Source organism: Papilio machaon, chromosome 20 (genome assembly GCF_912999745.1).
Source record: "Papilio machaon chromosome 20, ilPapMach1.1, whole genome shotgun sequence".
NCBI classification, from domain to species: domain Eukaryota; kingdom Metazoa; phylum Arthropoda; class Insecta; order Lepidoptera; family Papilionidae; genus Papilio; species Papilio machaon.
The window spans coordinates 6135432-6159791 of record NC_060005.1 but is presented as its reverse complement, the minus strand read 5'-3'; the positions used below and the strand labels follow the sequence as shown (position 1 = coordinate 6159791).

The 24360-nt window shown below is 34.1% G+C and overlaps 1 protein-coding gene across 1 annotated transcript; it reads left to right on the top strand.

The window, feature by feature from the left end:
• Positions 1-5430: 5430 nt before the first annotated feature.
• LOC106711372 (neuroendocrine convertase 1) lies at positions 5431-22853 on the top strand (the record flags this gene model as incomplete). Its single annotated transcript, XM_045683025.1, has 15 exons — positions 5431-5622; positions 14106-14207; positions 14573-14773; positions 15061-15207; positions 15907-16008; positions 16087-16204; positions 16845-16963; positions 17031-17110; positions 17638-17770; positions 17843-17943; positions 20597-20689; positions 20889-21011; positions 21851-22011; positions 22194-22327; positions 22516-22853. Coding segments are annotated over 15 exons (2088 nt in total), but the record flags the coding sequence as incomplete, so codon positions are not given.
• Positions 22854-24360: the final 1507 nt, after the last annotated feature.

Genomic DNA, 24360 nt, shown 5'->3' with positions numbered 1-24360 from the left:
ATCTTTTAAACGGCATACATTACAACGAGCAATTCACTGAATCAATCTTGAACTAATAGAGTGCGGAGATGCATCGCAAGCCATTTAGAATAAGACGATGCTTTGATAAGCAATACAGAAGACTTCATTGCATACGTTATTAGCGGATTATATTACCCTTGCATTCACAGTCTGACAAAAAAAGATAGAGCTCTTCTATTAAAGACTTCTGACTCATTAATTAGTTTTAAAATGGCAAAAAACATTTTAATAACGAAACACATTTGACTGTTGTAGGCAATATTACTTAACTTACTAGCAGTTGCCCGCGACTCCGTCCGCAAAGAATTAAGAAAACTAATTAGTAGTCTATGTGTTTTTTTCTGGATATGTTCTACATCTATGCCAAATTTAAGCAAGATGGTGCAGCTGTACTGGAGATACCTTCAAACAAACATCCATCCATCCAAACATTTGTATTTTCTGATATTAGTAAGATTTCCGCTGCAAACAATTTTAGGTATAAGTAATTTTAGTCATATTGTTGAATTAGAAAAAAATAGTTAGCTGTTTCCTTTTGAAAAAATCTATTTATACTATGAATTTTTCAAAGGTCAGCAACATTATTTATGACTTGGTTCCACTGATGGATAGGCGACTGCGTGGAAATGACAGCTTTGCTTCGTTCCGATTTAAACGCCCCTGCTGATGTTACGTGACAGTTAACTTAATCTATATTATTAGTTTGAATCCACATTACCGCCACAAACCAGCAGCTACCATCAGCGTCATAATGGAGAAAATTAAATAAGCACAAAATACTACGTCTTATAGCCAGTCCATTTATCTATCTTACTGATATTATAAATGCGAATGTTTAGATGGATGTTTGTTTGAAGGTATCTCCGGTATGGCTGAACAGATCTTGATTAAATTTGGCATAGATGTAGAACATAGTCTGGAAGAACACATAGGCTACTATTAAGTTTTTAATGCCGCGCGGACTGAGTCGCGGGCGACAGCAAGTAAATTATAAATATATGCTTCGTTCAGACCAATTGAATGTAGCCGCCAACTCTTTTGTAAATGCTGTAATATAAAAAAACTATAAGTTTGACAGCCACTGTCCGGCTAGTTCTCGAAATAGACTTCGTAGTGCGTGGCGTTACAGTAGGCTATAGGCGTTACTGACTCCAGGGACGATCGTGCGTTTACAAATGAGGTAACCATAATGTGCTAGGAAGATCTAATTATTTATTTCTAACACGGCACCTAGATCATAGAAAAGAACGTGTTCCGTTATTAAAGCACTTGCAGTTTATTAAGGACTAGCTGTTGCCCACGACTCCGTTCGCGCGGTTTAAAAAAAAGATAAAAAGTAGCCTATGTGTTCTTCCAAACTATGTTCTACATCTGTGTCAAATTTCATCAAGATCCGTTGAGCCATTCAGGAGATACTTTCAAACAAACATCCATCCATCTAAACATTCGCATTTATAATATTAGTATGATTGTGGATTTACAACATTGAGCATTTAATTAAATTATTTAAACTTTCGTGAGTCCCACTAACCTTGATGAAGGGCCCCCGATGGGCTCGAAACTAGTCGGTGCCGACACAAATAATTTTGAACAAAATTTAACTTGATTGTAGTTATTAAAGTTAGGTGGTTATCGTAGGTCTGAGACGAAAATCCTCTTTTAAGACATAATGTTATCACATATAATGATATATGACAGGGACAATGATATTTCAAAGATAATGACAGGGATGACGATATGTTTTAAACGAAATGTTTCGGTGTGAAATACCTACAACATCCAACCAACCAAATAAGTAAGGTTATTTTTTATGTCTATAAGTTTAGCCGATATTATTTGGTATCAATAATATCGGTATATTTTAGTAAATAAGCAAATAATAATATTTATGTAACTTTTTTTTTAATCATTAGAATTAACAATATAAATAAAGTGGTGAAAGTTTGAGAACCAGTGTTCCTTCGATAGTGTTATCTGCTGACCGAAATTATGCGCTCCATTGTGATAAATACATTGTTTTTTATTATGCAATTTATTTATCCGACTAATATGACGTCCGAAGAAATGTAATATTCACATAAAATAAATGATTTTATGGTAAAAATGGTTTTAAAACAAAAATTAGTGGCCACATTCCAAGCTCTGTTTTGTCCTTTTATTTCTTCATTAATATCACTCATTCTCATCACAAAATGGTCTTCATCTAACTACTATCAGAGCAAACAGAATTATTGAATTTTTTTCTATCTGTTTGTCAGTCTCTAAACGCAAGTCCGCATGTTTCCTGGGTTATCTCCGGAACGGCCGACCGATTTTGACAGGACTTTGATTTGAAGTAAGCTAATGTATACGGCATATAATAGGTTATTATAGGCGATAGCTTATATTACTCAGGGCTATCTGTCCTGTAGTTTTAGAGATTTTTTTTCAAATTTAGTGATCATTCGTTCTATAATTTTAAAATATTCGGATTACTTGTCTCAATGCAAGTGAGGCCACACTAAATGTAATCCAGAGATTTACGGTTTGTTTACACTGGCGCAGCTCAGGGTCAGATCCCGGCGTCGCGGCACACTGGCACACTGCCGGTTGTGCAACATGTACACTAAACTTTACAAATTTTATTTTTAATCTGCTATTATCTATAACACAAACAATACTGGCTGATTGCGAATTCTTTAACCATCTGAATAAAAACAAAGTTGTCATCCTTGACGATCTTACTTATTGTTACGATTATAAATGCGAATGTATGGATGGATGTTTGTTTGAAGGTATCTGCAGAACGGCTGCATAGATCTCGATGAAATTTGGCACAAATCTAGAACATAGTTCAAGAACACATAGGCTACTTATTAGGTTTTTTTTAATGCCGCGTGAAAAGAGACAGCTAGTTTAAAAATAAATAAGGTATAGAAAATGTTTTTGGAATATTGTGCATAAAAATATTAGCAACGTTTCTTTAATTTACTTTTTATCTTGTAACCAAGCTCTTGGCATATTCACTGTAGACGAATGTAATTTGAACCCTAGACCACATGATTGAATATCCGTACCCTTAACCATTATACTATTGGTGCTTTAAATATCTTACATCAATTATTTCTAACTAAATCTATGCTAAACAAGTGACGTGGTAACATAAATATTTATTAATCCTATTATAGTAGGCGGCAGACAATAACCTCCAGGAATCATGAATTATAATAAGTACTAGCTGTCTCCCGCGACTCTGTCCGCGCGTTATCAAGAAAAAACGTATCCTATGCGTTCTTCCAGACTATGTTCTACAGCTGTGTCAAATTTCATCAAGATCCGTTAAGCCGTTCTGGAGATACCTTCAAACAAACATTCATCCATCCATCTAAACATTCGCATTTATTATATAAGTGAGATTAAGTACTTGAATTAGAAAAATTGGATATTCTAAATGCCTGTTAAGTAGTCTGCCAGAATTATTTGATATAAATTTTACTAACCTTTTTCCGTGTAATATACCTTTATACGTTGCATTATAACACTTTCGTCTACAGAGAAAAATACTATTTAAATAAACCACGAAACACGTAAGTAAAAAACTTTAATTGTCACCTAAGTTGTAATCTATTAACACGTTCACTGCGGATTGAGGCAGGATAGGCCCAAAGCGTGACTTCTCGCTGGTGCGGCAGTCAAAATCGGGTTGTTTCGCTCTGTGCGGGAGGCTCCTAGATCAGTATTTCTATGAGTACGACAGAGACAAATATATAGAAATGTTTCTCTTGCGATATCTAGCCCAATAGCGTAATTAGATAAAAATGAGGTCCCACAGGCCCCAAACGCACTAAAAAGAAATAAATTACGCCTAGTGCGGATTGAGGTCAAATCTATCTCAAAATTTGTAGGCCTCATGGCCGCACTGCACGAAGCGCGGGCGGCGCGGGCGCCGCGCATCCTAGCTTAGTGTTGTGGAAAGTTTCGATAACGTTTCGAGTTTCGAGGACGTTTTGGCAGGATTTATTAAAGATTAAGCGTAGAACTTTATTTTAAAATCCTTAACGTTTTAAACCAATAATGGTACTTCATCTGACTTATTTGAAAATGTTTATTGGAGTTATGAGAAACTATGTTGACCTCGGTAAAAATTTTACTTATACCATACAAAACCTAAATTACTGCAACTTTGAATTTTAAGGGGGTGGCCTGTGTCTATGATGAACCAAAAGTGCATAAATCGGACACAGAATGTATTTACGAGCCAGAAACACAACACTAAAAGCCAAGCTACTATTAACTAATTCTACTTAAATAGCACGATTAATACGTCTTATACTTAATACAATATTCGCACGCACGCACATTCACCACTAACAATACTCAATTATCATCATTATTTTGTTTTGCACATGGGTGTTGCCTTAAAATGTGTGCTCAGTTGTGGATTATTCTTCACTGTTATTTTAAGCAAGTCACAGTTTCATTCGAAGTTTAGTCCATAGTGGCAATTTTTACCATTGTGTGCTGATCATCGTTTATGTACAGAGAACGTTGAATGTTTTTGCTGATGATCTAAAATATATATTTTATTCCAAGATTTCCTATCGGCAGATGTGCTGATCATTTGTTCCAAAGAGGTGGTCAAAGAAAGCGCTGCGTAGGTTGCTACGAAAAATTAAGATTGACATTGAATGGCACGCAAGCTGCTAAGAAAACTAAAAAATTTGTGACTTTTTGTGTCCAGTGTGACAAATCTTTTTGTTTACCATGTTTTAATGAAAAACATTTTCTGTGATTAATACTCAATAAACATTTATCGTAACTACAACTCTCTTTTAATCCCATCACTAGTCGAGGCATTAATTGACCTTCCTTTCAGTGCGATTTGAGGCAGAACCGATGACAAATTTTTAATTTTACTTTATTCATTAACGAAACGTCCTAACTCCAGGCGAAGCTAGATTCATATTATGCACATATTTAAGTTCATAAGAGTGAAGTTTCAAGCAAATATCGTCTAATTTGGATTTTTTAAAAATGTTTTTCGAAAACATAATTTTGTGAGGCAGGAGAGGCCTCAATAGCACTGGAAAAAAGTTCAACTTTGCCACGAACAGGCCTCAAACGCACTAGCTGAAAGTTCCGCCAAAATGGCCTCGCAGTTAACGTGTTAATTTGTTGTCCAAAGAATTTTGATCCATCAAATTGTTAAAAAAAATTATCTTTAGTTTAATACCAAAGTTTTTTTATTGAACGAATTAACTTCCATTGAAAAAAGTCCCCAACATTTTACTTTCATTTGAACGCGTCTCTCGTCCGGGTTACATCGCGTTCTTCGGTGAACGCTTCTTACTCGAAAAAATATTTTTTTTTTTACTTTAATTTAAAAATAAAATGTCTTTTGTAATAAAAATTCTGTTATTTATTTTATTAATCTATGGTTTAGTACTTTCTGTGACGTCACATTACGACTCCTGGGTACCAGGAGAACATGGCTATAATAGTTTACACAATGGCCTGGAGACTTCAAAGGACCTCATCGAGGAGTGGACTGTGGAAGTTGACGGCGGTGACCAGGTCGCGCAGCTGATCGCTTTGCAACTTGGCTACGAGTTCGGTGGACCGGTGAGCCGTTTATGTTAAATGTTAAATTGTTATTAATTGTTATATTGTATTATTGTTGGTAAATTGTTTTCTTAGTACTCAATTTTAAAACATTATTTACTACATAAAATGTTCTTTACAGTGAATTCTTAGAGAAATAAAGAATATTTATAATAACCATAAAATATATGAATATAAGTAATGTCGAGGCAAGAAGTAACTGTTTAGAAAAATTTTTGTCTGTTACCTAAAGCCATCCTTCCATCTTTTTGAACTTTTTATAGACGACACTTTTGTCAGATTTTCGACAGTTTGATTCTTGGATCTGAGAACCGCGTTTATTTATTCGATTACAACGTTTTTTAATTAAATGAAAAAAAAAAAACAATATGTAGATTAAAACAGTAATTAAATTAATTTTAAGTGATTTATCATTATTATTAACATGCGATGAGAATAATTAATATTAGTCCAATTACATTAATTACATTAATAAAAAAATATAATTGTAATTTAAGAAACGTGCGCAAAGACCTCGACTGGGACTGACTGAATTAGTCCTTTAAGCCCTATGATTTATCAAAAGCCTATTTCTATATTTCTAAAGCTTTCCAATTCTGTAACTATTAGTAAAATGTTCTTTTTCTGTGCGTCTCCTCCCCGGTCGATTGAAGATAGAAATCTGCAATAGCTGATGTTTATAGGCAGCCGTCGCTTCGCTATTTCGGCGAATTCAGGTGGCCGTTTGCTCATTTGCAAAGTAAAATAAACTTCACTTGTCGAAGTCGGTTCAACCGTTTGTTTGCTGGTTGGTTTCTCTACAAACAATTGCATAACGTAACGTCCAACCCAACAAAAATATAAGTAGCTACTAGGGAAACATAAACACACCAGTCAGTAGGACTAAAAGAAGTGAAAACAGATTGACGGGAAGCGATTCCTTGAGTTGATAAGGAAGGTCTTTCTACGACTCCCTCGAGGTTCATGGAAGATGTGACGAGGATGCACGAGGGGGGGAAGAAATTTTGAGGATCCTTCTTGTACGGGGATCCTTAAGAAGAAAGAAGGCTTTTGAACATAATCTTTAAAAGTTTATAAAAAAGAAAAGGCAATTAGTTCGAGATATATTGATTGTTAAAACAATTTGTAATTGTTACATTAAACAGAACAATTTTGCCAGAAAGACGATTTCAAGTAGGATCATGTTTTTAATTAAAAATGAAACGAGTTTGAAATTTATTGTTCGTTTGGTTTATTCCAATTTATTTCACTTTTGCCCGTGATTCTGTCCGCGCGGATTTAAAAAAAAATTAATAAGTTAGCCAATGTGTTCTTCCAGACTATGTTCTGTTTTCTAATCACAATACATAATTAACTCCATCTATTTCCTTGCCAAAGATTTGACAAAAAACAAATTACAGTTAACTAGCAGTTGACCGCGACTTCATCCGCGCGGAAGAAAAAAATCAAGTAATAAATATAGCAAATGTTACCCGGGGATATCTTCTTATTTATTGTAGCTTCCGAACACTAAAATAATTTTTCAAATCGGTTCAGTAGTTTCAGAACCTATTCAATGCAAAATAAAACAAGCAAACGAATCTTTTCTCTTTATATTATTTGTATATATAACTTATTTTTTTATTCAATTTCATATCTTATGATATTTAACTATCTTTCGAACAATTAGAAATATCTTATTTATTTATTTTGCAATAAATAAGTACATAGTTTATGACAATTTATAAATCCTTTTGAGAGTGTGTGGAATAAGGTCACGGAGATGATGATATTTTATGACTATTTGAGCTATTTTCTTAAAGAATAATTCAGTCAGGGTAATAATAACCTAAAAGCTCAATAACTCATTAAAAGCTACATTTTTAGCCGACTTCAAAAAGAAGGAGGTTATCAATTCGACTGTATTTTTTTTTTTTTTATGTGTGTTACCGCGATACTCCGCCCCTGGTGGTCCGATTTTGATGAAAAATATTTTAATCGAAAGGAAGTGCTTGCAGGTGGGTCCCATTTTTTTTTTTTTTTTAAATAACTAGAAGACTAGTAGATTTTGAATATAGCTTCAAAATTTGTTGCGAAAATTAGGGACATTTTTGCTTTCAGCGCTTACGTAGGCTAAACTATAGGACCTACATAAAAATGATCTATGGCGAATTGTAGCTCTTTAAATGTCCTAAATAAAAGTCCGCGATAGCATATATCTATCTTTAATAGTTTTCTCACAATAACCATTTTTTTCTTCAGAAACATCAATTAAATTCATGCCCTATTTCCGACGCTATTATTCGAGTTCAGTATTAACCCTTATGTAAATAAACATGTTCATTATCAAGAGAATTTAATGTAGATTATATTTGCGATTGAAACTATATCATTCTGTCTAATAGTTTAGGAGATATCGTAAGAATAAAATTACGCGGAAACGAAAAATGCTACACGAAAAGCACAATTTTGCTTTCTGGGCTTACGTAGGTCAAACTATATGACTTACATAAAAATGATGTATGGAGTAATTATAGATCCTTAAATTTGCTAAATAAGAGTCTTCGGTGGCATATATCTATCGTCTATGGATGTCTCACAAAAACCATGTTATTGTGAACAAACTTCGATTAAAATGCACACGAAAAACAGCGTCGTAAGCTTACGGCGCTATTATATTATATTCGATATGAATCCTTATCCAAATAAATTTGTTTGATGGCTAGAGTATTAAATGCAGATTACATTAGCCTTTAAACTATGTAATTCTGATCAATAGTTTGGGAGATATTAAATAATTAAAAACTACGCGCATTCGAAAAATGCTACTGCGGCGCGCGGCTGGACAAAATTAAAGGCACGCTACGATGTATTAGTTCGGTAATTTTCAATTTGTATACCGATTTTGATAATTATTTCATTGTTTAAAGAATAAGTGGTTATCTGCTGCATTCTAAATTAGTTTTTTAATTGAAGTACACACATATCAAATAGGAAAGTCCTTTTCTTTATTTGTCTTATTTATGTCTTCATATGTATTAAGGAAATTTGTAATTGAACTTTAAATTCACTAAAAATTGTGAAATAAAACAAAAATTTTAAGAAAAAAAAATAGCCGACTTCAAAAAAAAAAAACAATCTCAAACAAAATGCACTCAAAAGTAACCTAAAAAAACCAATTTCAAACAAAATGCACTCAAAAGTAACCTACAAAAAAAACCAATTTCAAACAAAATGCACTCAAAGTAACATAAAAAAAATTTCAAACAAAATGCACTAAAAAGAAACAAAATAATGTCATGAAAACTCTCTAAACTCTAGTAGTTAGTAGTAGGGGCTCAGTTTTCCGCAACTCCACGACAAGCGCGTATTTTGCGTGTCTCTAAACTCTAAAGAAAGTTCTCTTCTTTCTTGTAACATGTCTATATTGTATAATTATTGTTATTTTGGAGTCGGTTTCGGCCTAAGTAGGGACATAAACGTAAGTATGTCTAATACATCTCAAATATAAAATGTCACCTATTTACTTCGGCCGACACCGACTGCGAAATAACAATAATTATACAATATAGACATGTTACAAGAAAGAAGAGAACTTTCTTTAGAGTTTAGAGACACGCAAAATACGCGCTTGTCGTGGAGTTGCGGAAAACTGAGCCCCTACTACTAACTACTAGAGTTTAGAGAGTTTTCATGACATTATTTTGTTTCTTTTTAGTGCATTTTGTTTGAATTTTTTTTTGATGAAAAGTATGAAGATAAAAGCTCATTTCCGAAACATACAAAAAGCACTTGAATATAGATTGTGGGTGGCCGGGTGGCCGAGTGGCCAACCGAGATAGCAAATCAAAGCACTGACGCCGGCCCACTTCGAGTGGCCATCAATTGATAACTATTGACGGTGTATTGGCCAGCGTTATCAACACTTCGCTCTATCTGTTGTGCAAATGTCAGATTTCGTCATCACTTAATTAAATTCAAGACAAAAATCATCAAAAATAGGCTGTATTGGAAAGAAAACCGGTTTATGTTGTGTTGGCGATATTTAAATTTTTAAAATCATTAGTGTCCTAATGATATCTTGAAACAATTCTTCAAACATATGGATATAGTTTTGTTTATAATACTATTAATAGATGGCGTTGTAACCAGATATTTATCTATCGTTTGCTTTAAATTATTATTTTGTGATTGTCATTTTCCGTGTTATGTCCATATAGATATTTTAATTATGCATTTTGTTACACTTATGGAATATTTCATAGAGCCATATCAAACAATTATTTACTCATGAACTTATTTTCTTAGCGATTTTAAGAGTTGTTAATAGATGGCGCTGTATTTAATGATAATAATCAATTATTAACAGAAAAATCAATTAATCAAATTCTATGCTAATCAACTATACATCGCATCCCACATAAAAAGTGTAACACATGAATAGAATGTTGATTTAGGAGCCTTTATTTGTTTCAATTTGCTGAGACAATTTGTCACGCTGTCACGTCTAAAGCTCGACGGCGTCTTGGCATTTAGAACGTGATAAAATAATAATATATTGCTTACGAGATGTGAAACATAAGGATTTTTTTCCTGCCCGTCTTCTTAATATCTTACTTATCTTCGCCACTTGTTAATAGCGCTATTTTTTATCATTTTCATTATTAAAACGAAACATCAATGTACCTAATTATTTCTAAGAATTGTAACTAATTTGAAATGCAAACGACAATCTGTCTTTTCCGTGAATCTGTCAAAATAGAGAATAAAAGGAGCATCACTGATTGCTTCAAACTAAAAAAATTTTAGGTATAGAAGCTTTATTGGAATAAAAAAATACTTGATTACGCCTACGACGCGCTTCCACACGAAACTCATTTATCCAATCGCCTAAACAGATTTACGTCAGTCGTCTCTAGTTAGCCGTCTAGACGCTAATTGCCCCTGATTTGTGTCTCTCTGATCTAGTGGAAAAACAGTAGAACAAAGAGCAAGACAAAACACCACGACATCCTACGCCTAATTCCTATAATACGCTATATGGTAATTTCCATCAAAATACTTTGTCGTTATGCGAATGGGAATTTAATAGAAGTCAGAAAAATATCTTCTTTCATTATCAGCCACTGACCTCATAGATATGGATCGCTGCTTAAAAATTGACTATGTTTCGATTTAAAATCGGCTCTTAATGTTACGGACCGTCAATTTATCAATCTCAGTTACCTTACCACCACCACCAACCGCTACCGTTACGCGAATACTGGCCCGGCTGGCATGTATGTAGCCTGTTCATTGGATCATAATAGATCTATCTCTCTCTATATTCGTCGTCGTTTGTCACATACAGAAGCGAGGCAGTAGCCGTCGCTAACGGCAGTTTCGGCGACGCTGCTACCAGGCATACAGAGCTCTGAGAGAGTTGACACTCACGTCATAGTATATCACTGTAGTTGTAACGGTGTCAATAAATGACGCGGACGCAGGACGTGGAACTGTTGCAATCGGTATCGGTTAAAATTATAATCCAATATTTAATTTAAAATTTAATAAATAACACCTTTTATTGCGCTAATACTAACTTTATGATTAAAATCAAAATATTTTTAGTTACCTTGAAATTAAAAAAATAAAAAAACAACAATGAAACAAAGGTCCTTTGAAATTTTCTTGTGCAATGCTCTATCGTCGTAAGTTACATCATATACAACAATGTAAACAACTTACTAGGATATCATAAAATTGGAAGTTCTATTTTACACAATTTCCATGAAAAATTTTATATGTATCAGGATTGCATAAGAGAGTTCTTTTATCTTTTTGTTCAAAGATAATTAATTAAAAGGACGGCAAATTGCTTTGTACAGGTATATTTTGAAAGAGAGCTTACACGTGCATTACAAAAGTTAGATGAAATTATTTTTGTGATGTTCGTGTAAACTCTTCGCCATCTATATTTCAAATTCCGTCCGCATTTTATATTTTCATCAGCCCTAGTCGATTATTTTTATAAGTATCTTTTAAATTAACTTGTACATATTTTTTATTTTATTTTAATGGTTTTATTTTCTTTTATAATACCTTTTAACAACAGAGGAAGCCTTATAACATGTCAATACAGTGACACAAGTTGACAACTGATATGTTTATTTTACGATGTCCGGTCTTTTGATTTTTTTATTGTTTTTGTGTCTAACTGCAACAAAAAAGAAAAATAATTTCAACTGTTAAGGCCTCAATAAAAGATAATGAAAAAAGCGCCATCTTGTATCAATAAAAAGTATTAGCAGAAAAAACATCCAAATAAGCATTGAAGTTAGTTAGTCCAGTTTTTAATATTTTAAAGCGAAAAAAGATTTAGAAAAAAGTTTTAGATGAGTCGCAGGCATACGAAAATTTTCGATATCGTCAAAGCTTCTCGAATTAAATTTTCTCATAAGCCAGTAAGTAGGAAGCGTCACTGCAACGATTCTCTCTTTGTTCGACTTAAAACTTTATTTCAAGTGTTTTAAAGAAGGACTTTGAGCGGCTTTGCTTGTTTGCGAAGCGAAAAAGTTGTCGATCGCTCGAGTCGTCGTCAATCGAAACTCAACGAACGAAGTACTAGGCTATCATAAACAACAGGAACTAGGTAGATCAAAGAGTATAACATTATATTCTACTTTTAGTGATGGGCAGATACGGGCCAAAACTTCCCGGTTCTATTTCGCATCATTTTTATTTTCTCATTTTTTCCCTGAATTAATTAAAAACAAGCCCAGTAAATTTATTATAAAATCCTTTTTACCTGATACTTATAAAAATAACATAACAGATTTTTAAACATAACATTTAATTAATAACATTTAAACATATAAGAAAAGAAAAAAGAATATTGGTGAAACGACTTAAACAACTTTATAAATAATTTGTATTAGTTACACAGCTTACTCTCAAGTCAATGACCTTTGCCCAACGCACCCTTCGAGTACACGCAGTGCCTACACCCACCCCAGTATACACATACGTGTCCATATAAAACTTCCTGAACGTTCCTGTTCTCCCGGTACATACGTGATTGTGAAAACTCACATGGGTCCAACGAGTATGACCCCGTTGAACATGTGTGGCATATGGATACCACCAACACTACTGTTTGTAGTAACGTGTGAAAGAATTTAGAAAATACAATCAAGCAATGAATAATATTAACATATATTGCAATTTTTTTTAAGGGGGACAATAAGTTAACTTGAATACAACCAATAAAAAAAATCCCTAGGTGTATTAAAATATTAATTAATTAATTAAACCATAGTTTTCTTTTGCGTGTATTTGTGAAAACAGTGAAAGAACACTCTTTTGTGTACGAGGTGTTCCATAACACACTTATCGGTAACATGTGTGTCGCGTCGTCTAGGCGTCATGTTACCTACTCTTATGTTTATGGTGTCCTAGTACCATCTCTTGTTTCGAACGCCACATGATGGCACAATTTCAACACTTGACAAGAATTGGGCAGGTTGTCAAAACAATGCAAAAACAACGCTCAAAAATGATGATAAATTTCTTTGAAAAATAATTGCACATTTCTTATTAGTTTACATAAAATTTTAAACAATTATTTTACACTTTACAACACCACAACACACAACAACACACCCTAATTATATTACGAGAAATTAAGTTTGAGAGCCATGAATTGTTCAGTTTAAAATTTTATTTACCCATACAAATCAAGTTTTCATTGTTAAAAATAGATGGCGACTATGGTAACCTTTTTATGGTAGTACCTTACATTAATGTTTCAGTTATCGTGAAAGTAGTTTAAAAAAATAAAATTACCCATATCAATGTTATATTTATATCGCTAAATGAATGTCATACAACACTAAGGAGATTACCCGCAAAGCAAGATCACAAAACTGACAAAATTTTGATACATGACAAGCCAGAGCGTCGCGTCGAACGTTCTTTTGGTCGTCTCGTCCGTCGTCGGTCGTCGCGCGTCCAAGAGCGCCGCCTACATCAGCTTGTTTGAACGTCATCCACCAGGAGTGGATAAATTCAAGCATGCATTAGCTGATTGCAGTTTATTGTGATTGTGGATCACAGTGGAAGTGAATGAATACGTACTGTAAAATAATTTTGTAATGTAATATATATTGACATTATTTTTCACGAAATACAGAAATTTTCGCTCGTTTGCTCACTATGCCAAATTTCGTAGAAATCCGTTGAGCCATTCTGGTAGCCACCTTCAAACAAAGATCCATCCAAAAGTATTCGTAAAAGGTAAGATAAGATAGGTTAACTAGACAAAACGCACACAAGGCCCCACAGACATCTATTTTCTATGTATTTTAATTTAAAAAAAAATTATACTTTCATAAGTTGCCCCAGACTTTCGCTAGCGATCATTTAGGAGATAATTTATTTTGATTAAATAAATAGGAACTGCTTGTATATTTATTTATTATGGACTTCACTAATTTCATCAAGCGTCATATGATTGTCATTCGCAGGTACTAGGATTCCCGAATACGTACACATTCCGAGCATACGAGCACTACAAGCAACGACGCACGCCAACACAGCATACAAACGCGCTCGAAAGTGACAGCAGGGTATGTACAAAGAACATTGGATGGTTCTACTATAATGACATGCTGTCCTGGTACATGGTGACTACTTTACACGTGGTGTTCGTTGCCTTGTGTCATTGGCCTGGATTTTGTTCGAGCAATTCAGCGAAATTACGTCATTTACAAGCGAACGTAAACAAACTCCAGTGTGTGTTATCTTTGTTTGCTTTGTTATTTTGAACGTGTTTCCTGCTTCTGATTTTATGATGAAACGTTAAAAAATTTTATTCAATAATGAAGTAATAAAAAAAATGGAATATTGGAATGGAATGGAAAAGCAAAGCTTAGATGTAAAGGTTTAAACAATTTTTTATAACTATTACTAAAATTATCTCTTTTAAATTTAGATCAAATGGGTCGAACAGTTGTTTGTAAAATCCCGAGTAAAACGATACCCCCCATACGACCCGGACAGAGAGGTACATAGAGTGAAAAGGATAGAAAATCCTCAAGATACGAACTCCTCTCAAACTGGAAGGGAGAAAAGAGATGCTTTCAGAAGAACGGCTTTATTTAACGACGAGCTATGGGGCTACCAGTGGTATTTGGTAAGCATAATTTTGTGGGACATAGTTCTATTTTAGGTTTTTTTTTTTTTATTTATTTTTTATTGTATTGTAAATAAATAAATAATAATAAATAATAACTTGAAAAAAACAATTTAAAATATGTCAAATCACTATTTTATGAATTTAATTTAACTATCGTTCCGTAATTATCAAATTAAATAAGACTGAAGACTTATTATTTCTGGAAAGTTACATACATTTTTCTCTTCTTCCTCTTTTTTTTCACATTTATCTAATTATGTACATTACATTATATTTCATTCCAGCAAGACACCAGAACGAACCAAGATCTACCCAGATTGGATTTGAACGTGCTGCCAGTGTATCAAATGGGAATTAACGGGCGCGGAGTGCGCGTCTCAGTACTGGACGACGGCCTAGAGTACAACCACACCGATCTGCGTGATAACTACGTAATTCCTATGTTGCCCTAGTACAACAGACGCGCTTGATGGAAGTTTCCGTAACAAAAAGGCGGTTTTTATTTTTTTAGTTATGCGTATTTTTTTATCTTCTGATGCGCGACTGCTGATTTTTACTGGATGATTTGTCGCAAGTTGAGCAACAAATCGCCTAAAGATGATTAATTAATAGATCCGAAGTCCATGGACATCCGCAACGCCAGTTGGATTCACATTAATATTTTATAGCTCCAATTAGGCTCCATACATTATACAGATATTTTTTTATTTTTACTAGGTGGAAAATCAACATATACGGTGTAATCAAAATAATGTTGAAAAAATAAGAATGTCATTTGCACAGTGATTACGTCACATCACAAGTGTCGCTTCCGAACTCATGCTTTCGATTAAAATGCTATCTCTTTCTCTCTAGTATGTCAGAGTTTCATGGAATTCCAACATTCATATCTTTGGCTTATCTGCACTCCTGGTAACTTGGCGGCCCAAGCGTCGCACCGGTAACGTCCAGTTGCGCGCACATGACAGGCCTCTCTCTCCTCCCCTAACTACCTAAGCTTCTTCATTTAAAATTAATATAAATTTAAAATTAATGTTTTTTTAAGTTATATACTCGAGCTTGTTTTTTATTATTAAAGAATAAAAATATGAATTATTTTATATTAGTTTATATTAAAATTGTATTACCAGGACCCAGAAATAAGCTGGGATTGCAATGATCACGATCCCGATCCTTACCCTAAACAGGACGAACAAAATCGTAATTCTCATGGAACTCGGTGTGCGGGTGAAGTAAGTATGTAATCAAATATATGTTATTGGTATGTTAAACATTAGTAAGTAAGAAGCAATAATTTCGTGAATTTTTAGATAGTAATGACTGCTAATAATGGAAAATGCGGAGTGGGCGTGTCTTTCGGCGCCAAAGTGGGCGGAGTTCGAATGCTCGACGGACGTATAACCGACCGCATAGAGGGCGAAGCGATAGGTAAATTAAAGCTGATATCTCTCGTTTTATGCTGTCCTGGTACGTTTGATCGCCATGTTGAGCACGAAATGCCATGCGCGGACCGGCTGGCTGGCTGTCAATGCACACAGCACAGCTCACTTTTGGTTGGTTGGTTCGGTCTAAAAAATATTGTAAACTATTAACAATAAACAGCAATTTTATTCTTATCATTTGATTCTATCTAACTCTTGTTTTATTTACTACAGTAGTTTTAAATAAAATGATCTAAGCAATCTTAATCTTAGTCCTAATTTTTGCTAGCAAGTATTTATAATTGAATGCCATTGTCGCTTGACGTTTAAACATGGAGATAAATTTTGTAGTTGGTCATTCGTTCGTACCTACTCGAAGTTCATGTATTCCTAGTATCAGAGGCAAAATATGACGTAACAGTTGTTGTCTTCTTGCCGGGAAGGAAGAAAGGGCGGGCGGCGAAGTTTAAAGGAGAGGAGGAGCAAGTGCGCCCAGTTTCCTCAACTTTTGAACAATGTTTAGTCCACTTCTACTGGGCATTCATAAATTACGTGAATACTTGATATTTCTCATTGAGCAAGTAGTTTATTGGTAACTGATATAACACTAGAATAATAGATGGCGTTATTTAAAACTTATATTTCAGGTTATGCATGGGATAAAGTTGACATCTATAGCGCCTCTTGGGGCCCAAATGATGACGGGCGTACAGTAGAAGGTCCAGGAAGGCTTGCAGTCGAAGCATTGAAGCGTGGAGTAACTAAGGTATTTTTTGGGTTTTTTTAAATTAATATTTTTCAGCATTGTTTAATTTTTTCTACACTTATTTAAGGGTCGTGATGGCAAAGGATGCATTTACGTATGGGCTAACGGCAACGGCGGGGGTCACAGCGACAATTGCAATTGCGATGGGTAAGATTTAGAATTAAATGCCCTAACCATAAAAAAGTTCGTGTTTCAATTATATTTTAATCGATGGAGAAGACGCACAGAGAGAAAATTTCCCTTTCTATGCGTCCCCATCTTCATCAAATGTACTTTCTCTTCCCATACTTTCCTTATAGGAAGAGGGTGGCAGGAAAAAAGGACAAAAATTAGGCCTCACGAACATTAGACGAAACGCTGAATCAACTTCAACTTGACACCTGTCTTTTGTATGGTCGTCGTATTACACTGGTCGAGCCGGCTCATTCGTGCAACATTTTTTATGGCACACTGGTATTAGGCTTTACCAGAAATCAAACTTGAAATATGATCATGCGCAGGCTTCCGAAATGCAATCGAACTCTACTCACTCATGAAGCATGACGTAATTAGAATCACCAGCGGTGAAATGGTTCAAACACTTCTTTAATTAAACAGTGTATAACTGCAATTTGGATCCATACAAATAGTTTTCCATCTAACATAATGAAAATTTCATGAAAATTTTATTTTAGATATTCATCTAGTATTTATACAATTTCGATTGGAAGTGCATCGCAACAAGGTCTGTTTCCCTGGTACGGGGAAATATGTTCGTCTACGTTAGCCACGGCGTATTCCTCCGGTGCTTACAAAGATCAAAAAATAGTAAGTACGTCAAAAAGTTTTAGTTACAAACAAAATATTTAACTTTTGTTTGATTAACTATTGGTATTTTAGGCAACAACTGATATAAACGACTCATGTACTCTGAAGCATACGGGGACTTCTGCTGCGGCACCACTAGCTGCTGGGATTATCGCTCTAGCTTTGCAAGCTAAGTTGGTATCTATATATTTTCGTTCATCAGATAAAATATAGTCCCACAAGGATCATATTCATAGTTTTTTGACATTAACAGAAAGGCGCCTACAAGTTGTAAAGGTTACCATACGTTTCACACTTTTGTCTAACTCTACGGAGACGAAGTCGCGGGCAAAAACTAGTATTCTAATTGTCACTCTAACGTCAAGTCAGTTTTGTTACTCGTTATTTTATTTATATTAATTTATTGATTATTTACTGATATCATAAACGCGATTGTTTGGAAGGATAGATGATTGTCATTATCATTAGGTATCTCCCGACGGAGTACTAATTAAATTTTTTGCGCGGACAGAGGTGAGGACAAACACTAGTATTATTATTACATAGATATAAAAACCTATACCTACTTCGACTTATGGTCTCCTAGTTGCAGAAGCGAATCATGACGCAACAAATGTTGCCTTGATTAGTCGGGGAGAGCAAAGCAGCTAAAAACTCAGGTCAATTTCTACCAGGCTTTCATAAATAGCGTACTAGTACTTATATTTAATTAACCTTGTGTTATCTACGGTTCGATTGTGAACATTGTCATTTTATAATCCGACTGAAATTATTACAAACTGTCAGCATATAACTGTGGGTTTCTACTGCCATGACACTTTTGCGATTCCGTCTGCGCGAAATTTAAAAGAACTTCCTAAGTCCTATGTTCTTCCAGACTAAGTTCTACATTTGTGCCAAATTTCATCAAGATCTGTTGAGCCATTCCGGAGATACCTTTAAACAAACATCCATCCATACATCTAAACTTGCGCATTTATTTAGTAAGAAGTAAGACGTATCTAAAATAATTTAACACCAATTTTTTAATAACAAACACAATATTTTGTTTTATTTATTTTTGTAAAATTATTAATTAGTGTTTAAAAAATGTCACGACTTATTATAGCGAAGCTTATAGACATTTGCAATGACAGATGAGTTGCCTACCTTTAATTGACAGGGGAGGGGACGCACTGAATAGGATATTATATCCTCTTCCTATGCGTCCCCTCCTCCGTCAAAACTAGGGATTGCAATCCGGCGTCATTTTCAGTCCGGCCGGATACGACCGGATTCCCATCAATCCGGCCGGATCCGACCGGATCCGACCGGATTGATTAAATCAAGATGATTTTCGCTTTTTAGTACAAAATAAGTAAGTTAATCAAGTGTCACTGCACTTATATGTAGGTAGTTTATTAAAAATAAATCACAAATATATAAAATCGACTTTATTTCTTAACCAATGTTAAGACAAATAGACAACAAGAAAACAATAAAAATTTAGTAGTGTAGGTAACTAGTAATAATTTTACGACGTAACGAGTAGCTTAGTCTTTCTAGATTTCACTTTCACAGATAGATCAATTTATAAGTAACAATATTAATTATCAAGTAACTATAATATCTAATAGATACAATTAACCTTACGTAATTAACTGAAATGAGATCAATCTATTTACGATTATAACAGATACCATCATGATTTGATGAATCTGTCGAACGAATGAATGGCAAAAATTATCACAATAATGAGTTTAGAACTCTTTAGTTTAATCAACTTACGATAAATAATTATTTTAAGTAATAATTGTAAAAAATATAAGTATTAAAAGAAAATCAATATTGATTTTGAAAATATTTTCTCACAAACTGCTAGCACCGGATCCGGTTTTCGGATCCGGTATATTGGTACCGGATCCGGTAACCATTAAATGATGCCGGATCCGCCGGATTACCGGATCCGTTTTTCCGGATTGCAATCCCTAGTCAAAACCCCCTCCTCTTCCCATCCTTTCCTTATATGAAAAGGGTGGAATGAGAACGTGAACTAAAAATAGGCCTCCGGCAACAATTGGTTCTATTTGATTTATTTATATGTAAACTTTGTAATGTAAATAACGATACTGGAGAAATTTATCACAAAATAGGGCTCCGGAGGCCTTCTAACACACCTAACTATTGTGCTCTGAGCGCTCCGTCTAGTAAGTAAAGCATCGCTTTTTGCTAGTATATTTAATTTAGACCTATTTATCTGTTTTTTGTCTTGAATGAATAAATAAATAGATACCTATCTAAATGGACAAATTCAAATTTTACTGTTACTTATTGAAAAATACATGATAATTTTATTGTAAGTAATTTAATTAAAACTCTTAATCCATTCAATGTCAATGCAAGCTGACGTCTAGTCAAAGTTTTTGCTCCTCTTTGACGTACACCTTTAATTTTATGGTCTCCTAGTATCAGAGGCGAAATGTGACGTAACAATATCTGTGTTCCACGTGCGCCTACCGGCCTCGCTCGCCCCGAAAAAAAAGTGCTGAAAACTGGCAGCAATCTCAGGTCAAAATCTACCAGGAATATATAAAACAGGATGGTACGTCACCGCCTCTGCCACGTCAAAGTTTCGAAAATATGGTATAATTCTTAATCTGAGGGTAATCGTAACCGTGGCTTTCCATTAAAAACATTTATTCCATTTCTAGTGCATATAGAAAAATATGTTCATTTCCCTTTCTATGATTAGGAGAATTCTCTGAAAAAAAAAAATGCGATAACAACAGCATATTAAATTTTTACTAACGTTTCGTCAGTGGTAATAATGATAACGTTTTTTTTCAGTCCAAATTTAACGTGGCGCGATGTTCAACACCTCATTGTATGGACATCAGAATTCTCTCCTCTATCTCAAAATCCTGGTTGGCAAATAAATGGGTATATATTTAATTATTAGTTCATTTTCTGATCGTTACTCATTTTGTAAGTAAAGCAAAGTCTCTTATATTAAAGCAGATAACATTTTAAAATCTCCCGTAATCTATAAAGTACATAATCATTTATTGTTAAATTAAATTAAAAACTAAACAGATGTGAATAGTTTTGACTTTATTGAGTTTCAAGATTTTTATTTTAGTGCTGGTTTTCGTTTTGACATACGCTTTGGTTTCGGGCTACTCAATGCAGCGTCACTTGTGAAGTCTGCACTAAACTGGACGACTGTCCCAGACAAGTTCATCTGCCGCATAGAAACTCCACGGTAAGTATGCTGCCCTGGTATTTAGTACAAAAATGTTTCACGGCGATTGCTCGCAAAGAAAAAATGTTGGTTTGTTCTTCTCTAAATAGGTGCTTCATGTTGAGGGACTAGTCGTCATAGTATTGTATCTCTTTCTTTCGTAATGGTACAACGTTTACCTAAAGAATGAGAGGTAATAACGATTTCCACTCGCTCGCACAAAGTTACCAGTGAGTATTTATTACCTCCTAGTAGTAGCGTCGCAATAGTTATCTAACACGAACGACGCGAAAAACAACAAGGCCGGACCGTGGAGAACATGGTTGTGGAAAAATAAAATTACCTGGCCGGATATATTCTTTTAAATAAGCTTTATAAAACTCATTTTAGGTATTGAAGTACTCTTTGTTGATTTTTATTGGAACGAAGTTCCTTATCGCGCGTTGTGAAAGGGGGCTAGACGGAAAAAATTCTTACGAAAAGTTGTCACGACACTTTTTGCTATAGACGAATGAGCGCTACTTCACCATGGCAACGACGTGACAATATATAACGAAAATTCATAGAAATAAAATGTACTTCTTGTGAAGACTTAAGTTTTTTATTTATAGAATAGACATTGGTTCCTTCACTAATTAATTGAAAGTAACTTCGTTCCATCCGGGTGTCCCTTGACACCTCTCAAGTTTTTTATTTTTTAATTCTTCAATATCTTTTTTTCAATCTTTTTTAACTTCTTTTTTCGAAGCGCTTGTTGGTTCTTGTATAAGTAAAAAGTTACGAGTCACTTCCGCTCTTTATGGAACGTAAACTTCGATAGAGACATTTTTCAATCTAACATTCAATTTTTTCTTTTATAGCCTAAATGAAGCCGACAGTAAAATTACAACCAAAAAAAGTGTTAATATTCAAATTTACGTTGAAAATTGCGGCGTCAACTACATCGAGCATGTGGAACTTATAGTGAACGCTGAATACAAGCGACGTGGAGCCTTGGAAATATATTTAACTTCTCCTCAAGGTAATTGTCTTATATTAATATCCTCGTGGTTTATGATAACCTGGTAAGTTGGGCACAATACATTGTGACATAACAAAAAGTGGTGAGCGAGGTTGATTTCATTATAATTTATCCCTGAATGAAGTGTGACCCGATTTTGCAGAGAGGGTGTTTGTTTCGTATTCCCGGAGTCTGTTTTTTAGGAACAAAAGTGCAATTGCTGAGCGCAAGACCGCGCGACACATCTACAGCTGGTTTCGTCAACTGGCCCCTGACCTCGGTAGCGACGTGGGGGGAGAGCCCCGACGGTGTGTGGCGCGCCACCTTTGAAGATTTGGTAAAAATATATTTTCGATTTTACCTTTTTGAATTAAATTCTTGAATAATCATCCATCCTGTTGATTAATTTAACCATTCACATATTACTTTTTTACGTGTTGTATGTAATCCGAGGATTTCTTATCTATTCTTTTTTTGTTTGAATATCGGGATAAATTAAATATCGATATTATGTTATTATTTAAGACTAATGAACAAAACACGGGAAAAATTGGGCCATTAATTCTAGTACTTCATGGAACTAAGGATATGCCAACTCAAATGAGAAATGGTCCGAGGATATACAATTTTGGATACAATAACGAAATACCGTCTATGTTTGATTACTTCGATTTTGACGATCCTTCAGAAAATCGCGTAAACATCGATGAAAATGTATTATTGAACATAGACACTGATTTGATCATAGATGAAATAGAAGAAGAGTTGCAAAGAAATCATCACAGTAAGTCATTCATGTTACCCTAGTACACAACGGCTTTATATTGAACGGAATTTAAAAATCAACAACAAAAAAAAAATGCGGAAGAAAAAAATATTATTTTTGTTAATAATAGATGGCGTTAGCATACAAGGTAATCATATAAAAATTAAATATGACAAATTTTGAAGTATATAATCTTTGAAATGCGCAATTTTATATTTACTTTTAAACTGTACTTAATTGAAATAAATTGAATTTCTTTAATTTTGTGATTTTTATTTTAATTACTGAAACAAAATATATGTGAAATTCTTCTACGAAATCGTGCGAAATTTTCGTTTTCTTTCTTCAACCATTAGATTAAAAAATACATAAAGAATTACATAACATAAGTTAAAACTGTATTATAAATAATTAAATAAAAAAACAAAATATTAAATCATAATCGAAAAATGGGAGGCCTTTGTTAGTGGGAGGTATTTTTCGAAAATACGCCTCCAAATCTACTTGTACTCCTTATGGTTTATGATACCCTAGTACTTCGTTCGTTAAGTTTCGATTGACGATTCCAGCCCACGTTCGTACGACATTCGATAGATTGATGAGGGAGGACATTTTATAGTGTGTGTAGTCATCAAAATACAAATATTATTTTTAAATTTGTCTTGTCATTTAGTTCTTATTTTGTAGAATAATTAGTTAAAAAAATAAATACATATTTTGATTTATTTCTTGTAAGTAAGTTTACTGTAAGTTGCAAGAAAGTTCAGCTGGTAGTTTGACGGTATCTGCGATAGGGGTTTGTGACCATCCTTTGTGGATTAGCTATGTTATGATATCCTAGTAATCCATTCGTCAAATTACTGGTTGGTCACCAAATGACGAAATGTTCTTCTTTCACGGGCGGCGTCAAATTGCGCAGAACGAGAGAGATAGCAATATGTTATTGTTCTTGTGTTTCATTCAGTAGAGGTGTGAGAGACACATTTACAAAATTTTTTGCCACAGTGTCATCTAGCGGCGGTTTGTATTAACTTAAACAATATAAAGTTAATGAAAATTATTTTTATTTAACATTAATACAATGTCAATGATAGCAGGAACTTGTTAATATTTTTATATTAATTAATAACAAATATTATTATTCTAGACACCTGTTCTTATTTTCATTTCATATATATATATTGCCAACTAAAGAGCCAGTTACGCAGTAACTGAAACATCTTCAACTTATGATATCCTAGTAAATCATTCGCTAAGTTTCTTCTGTCGCTGCCATAAGCGCCCAAAGTTTGGTTAATAAACTCTATGAAAGATGTCGTCACTAATGTTAGTTGTTCTCTTTTATAGAATAGATGGTGTGTTAATAAATAAGGTGAAATACACACTTTAATACTATTATTTCGATCTATTTCGTTTCGTTAAAAGGAAAACAGGGATCTGAAGTAAATTTTCTATTATTCATCATTCTCTATTTTTCGAGTGACCGAAACAAGTGTTTTGTGATAGATTAAATGACAGTAACAACAAACGCGTATATGTCGATACGAAGCAAAAGCTTTCATTTCCAAGCTATCCTTATGTAGATAGTGATGACGGGTGGAGAT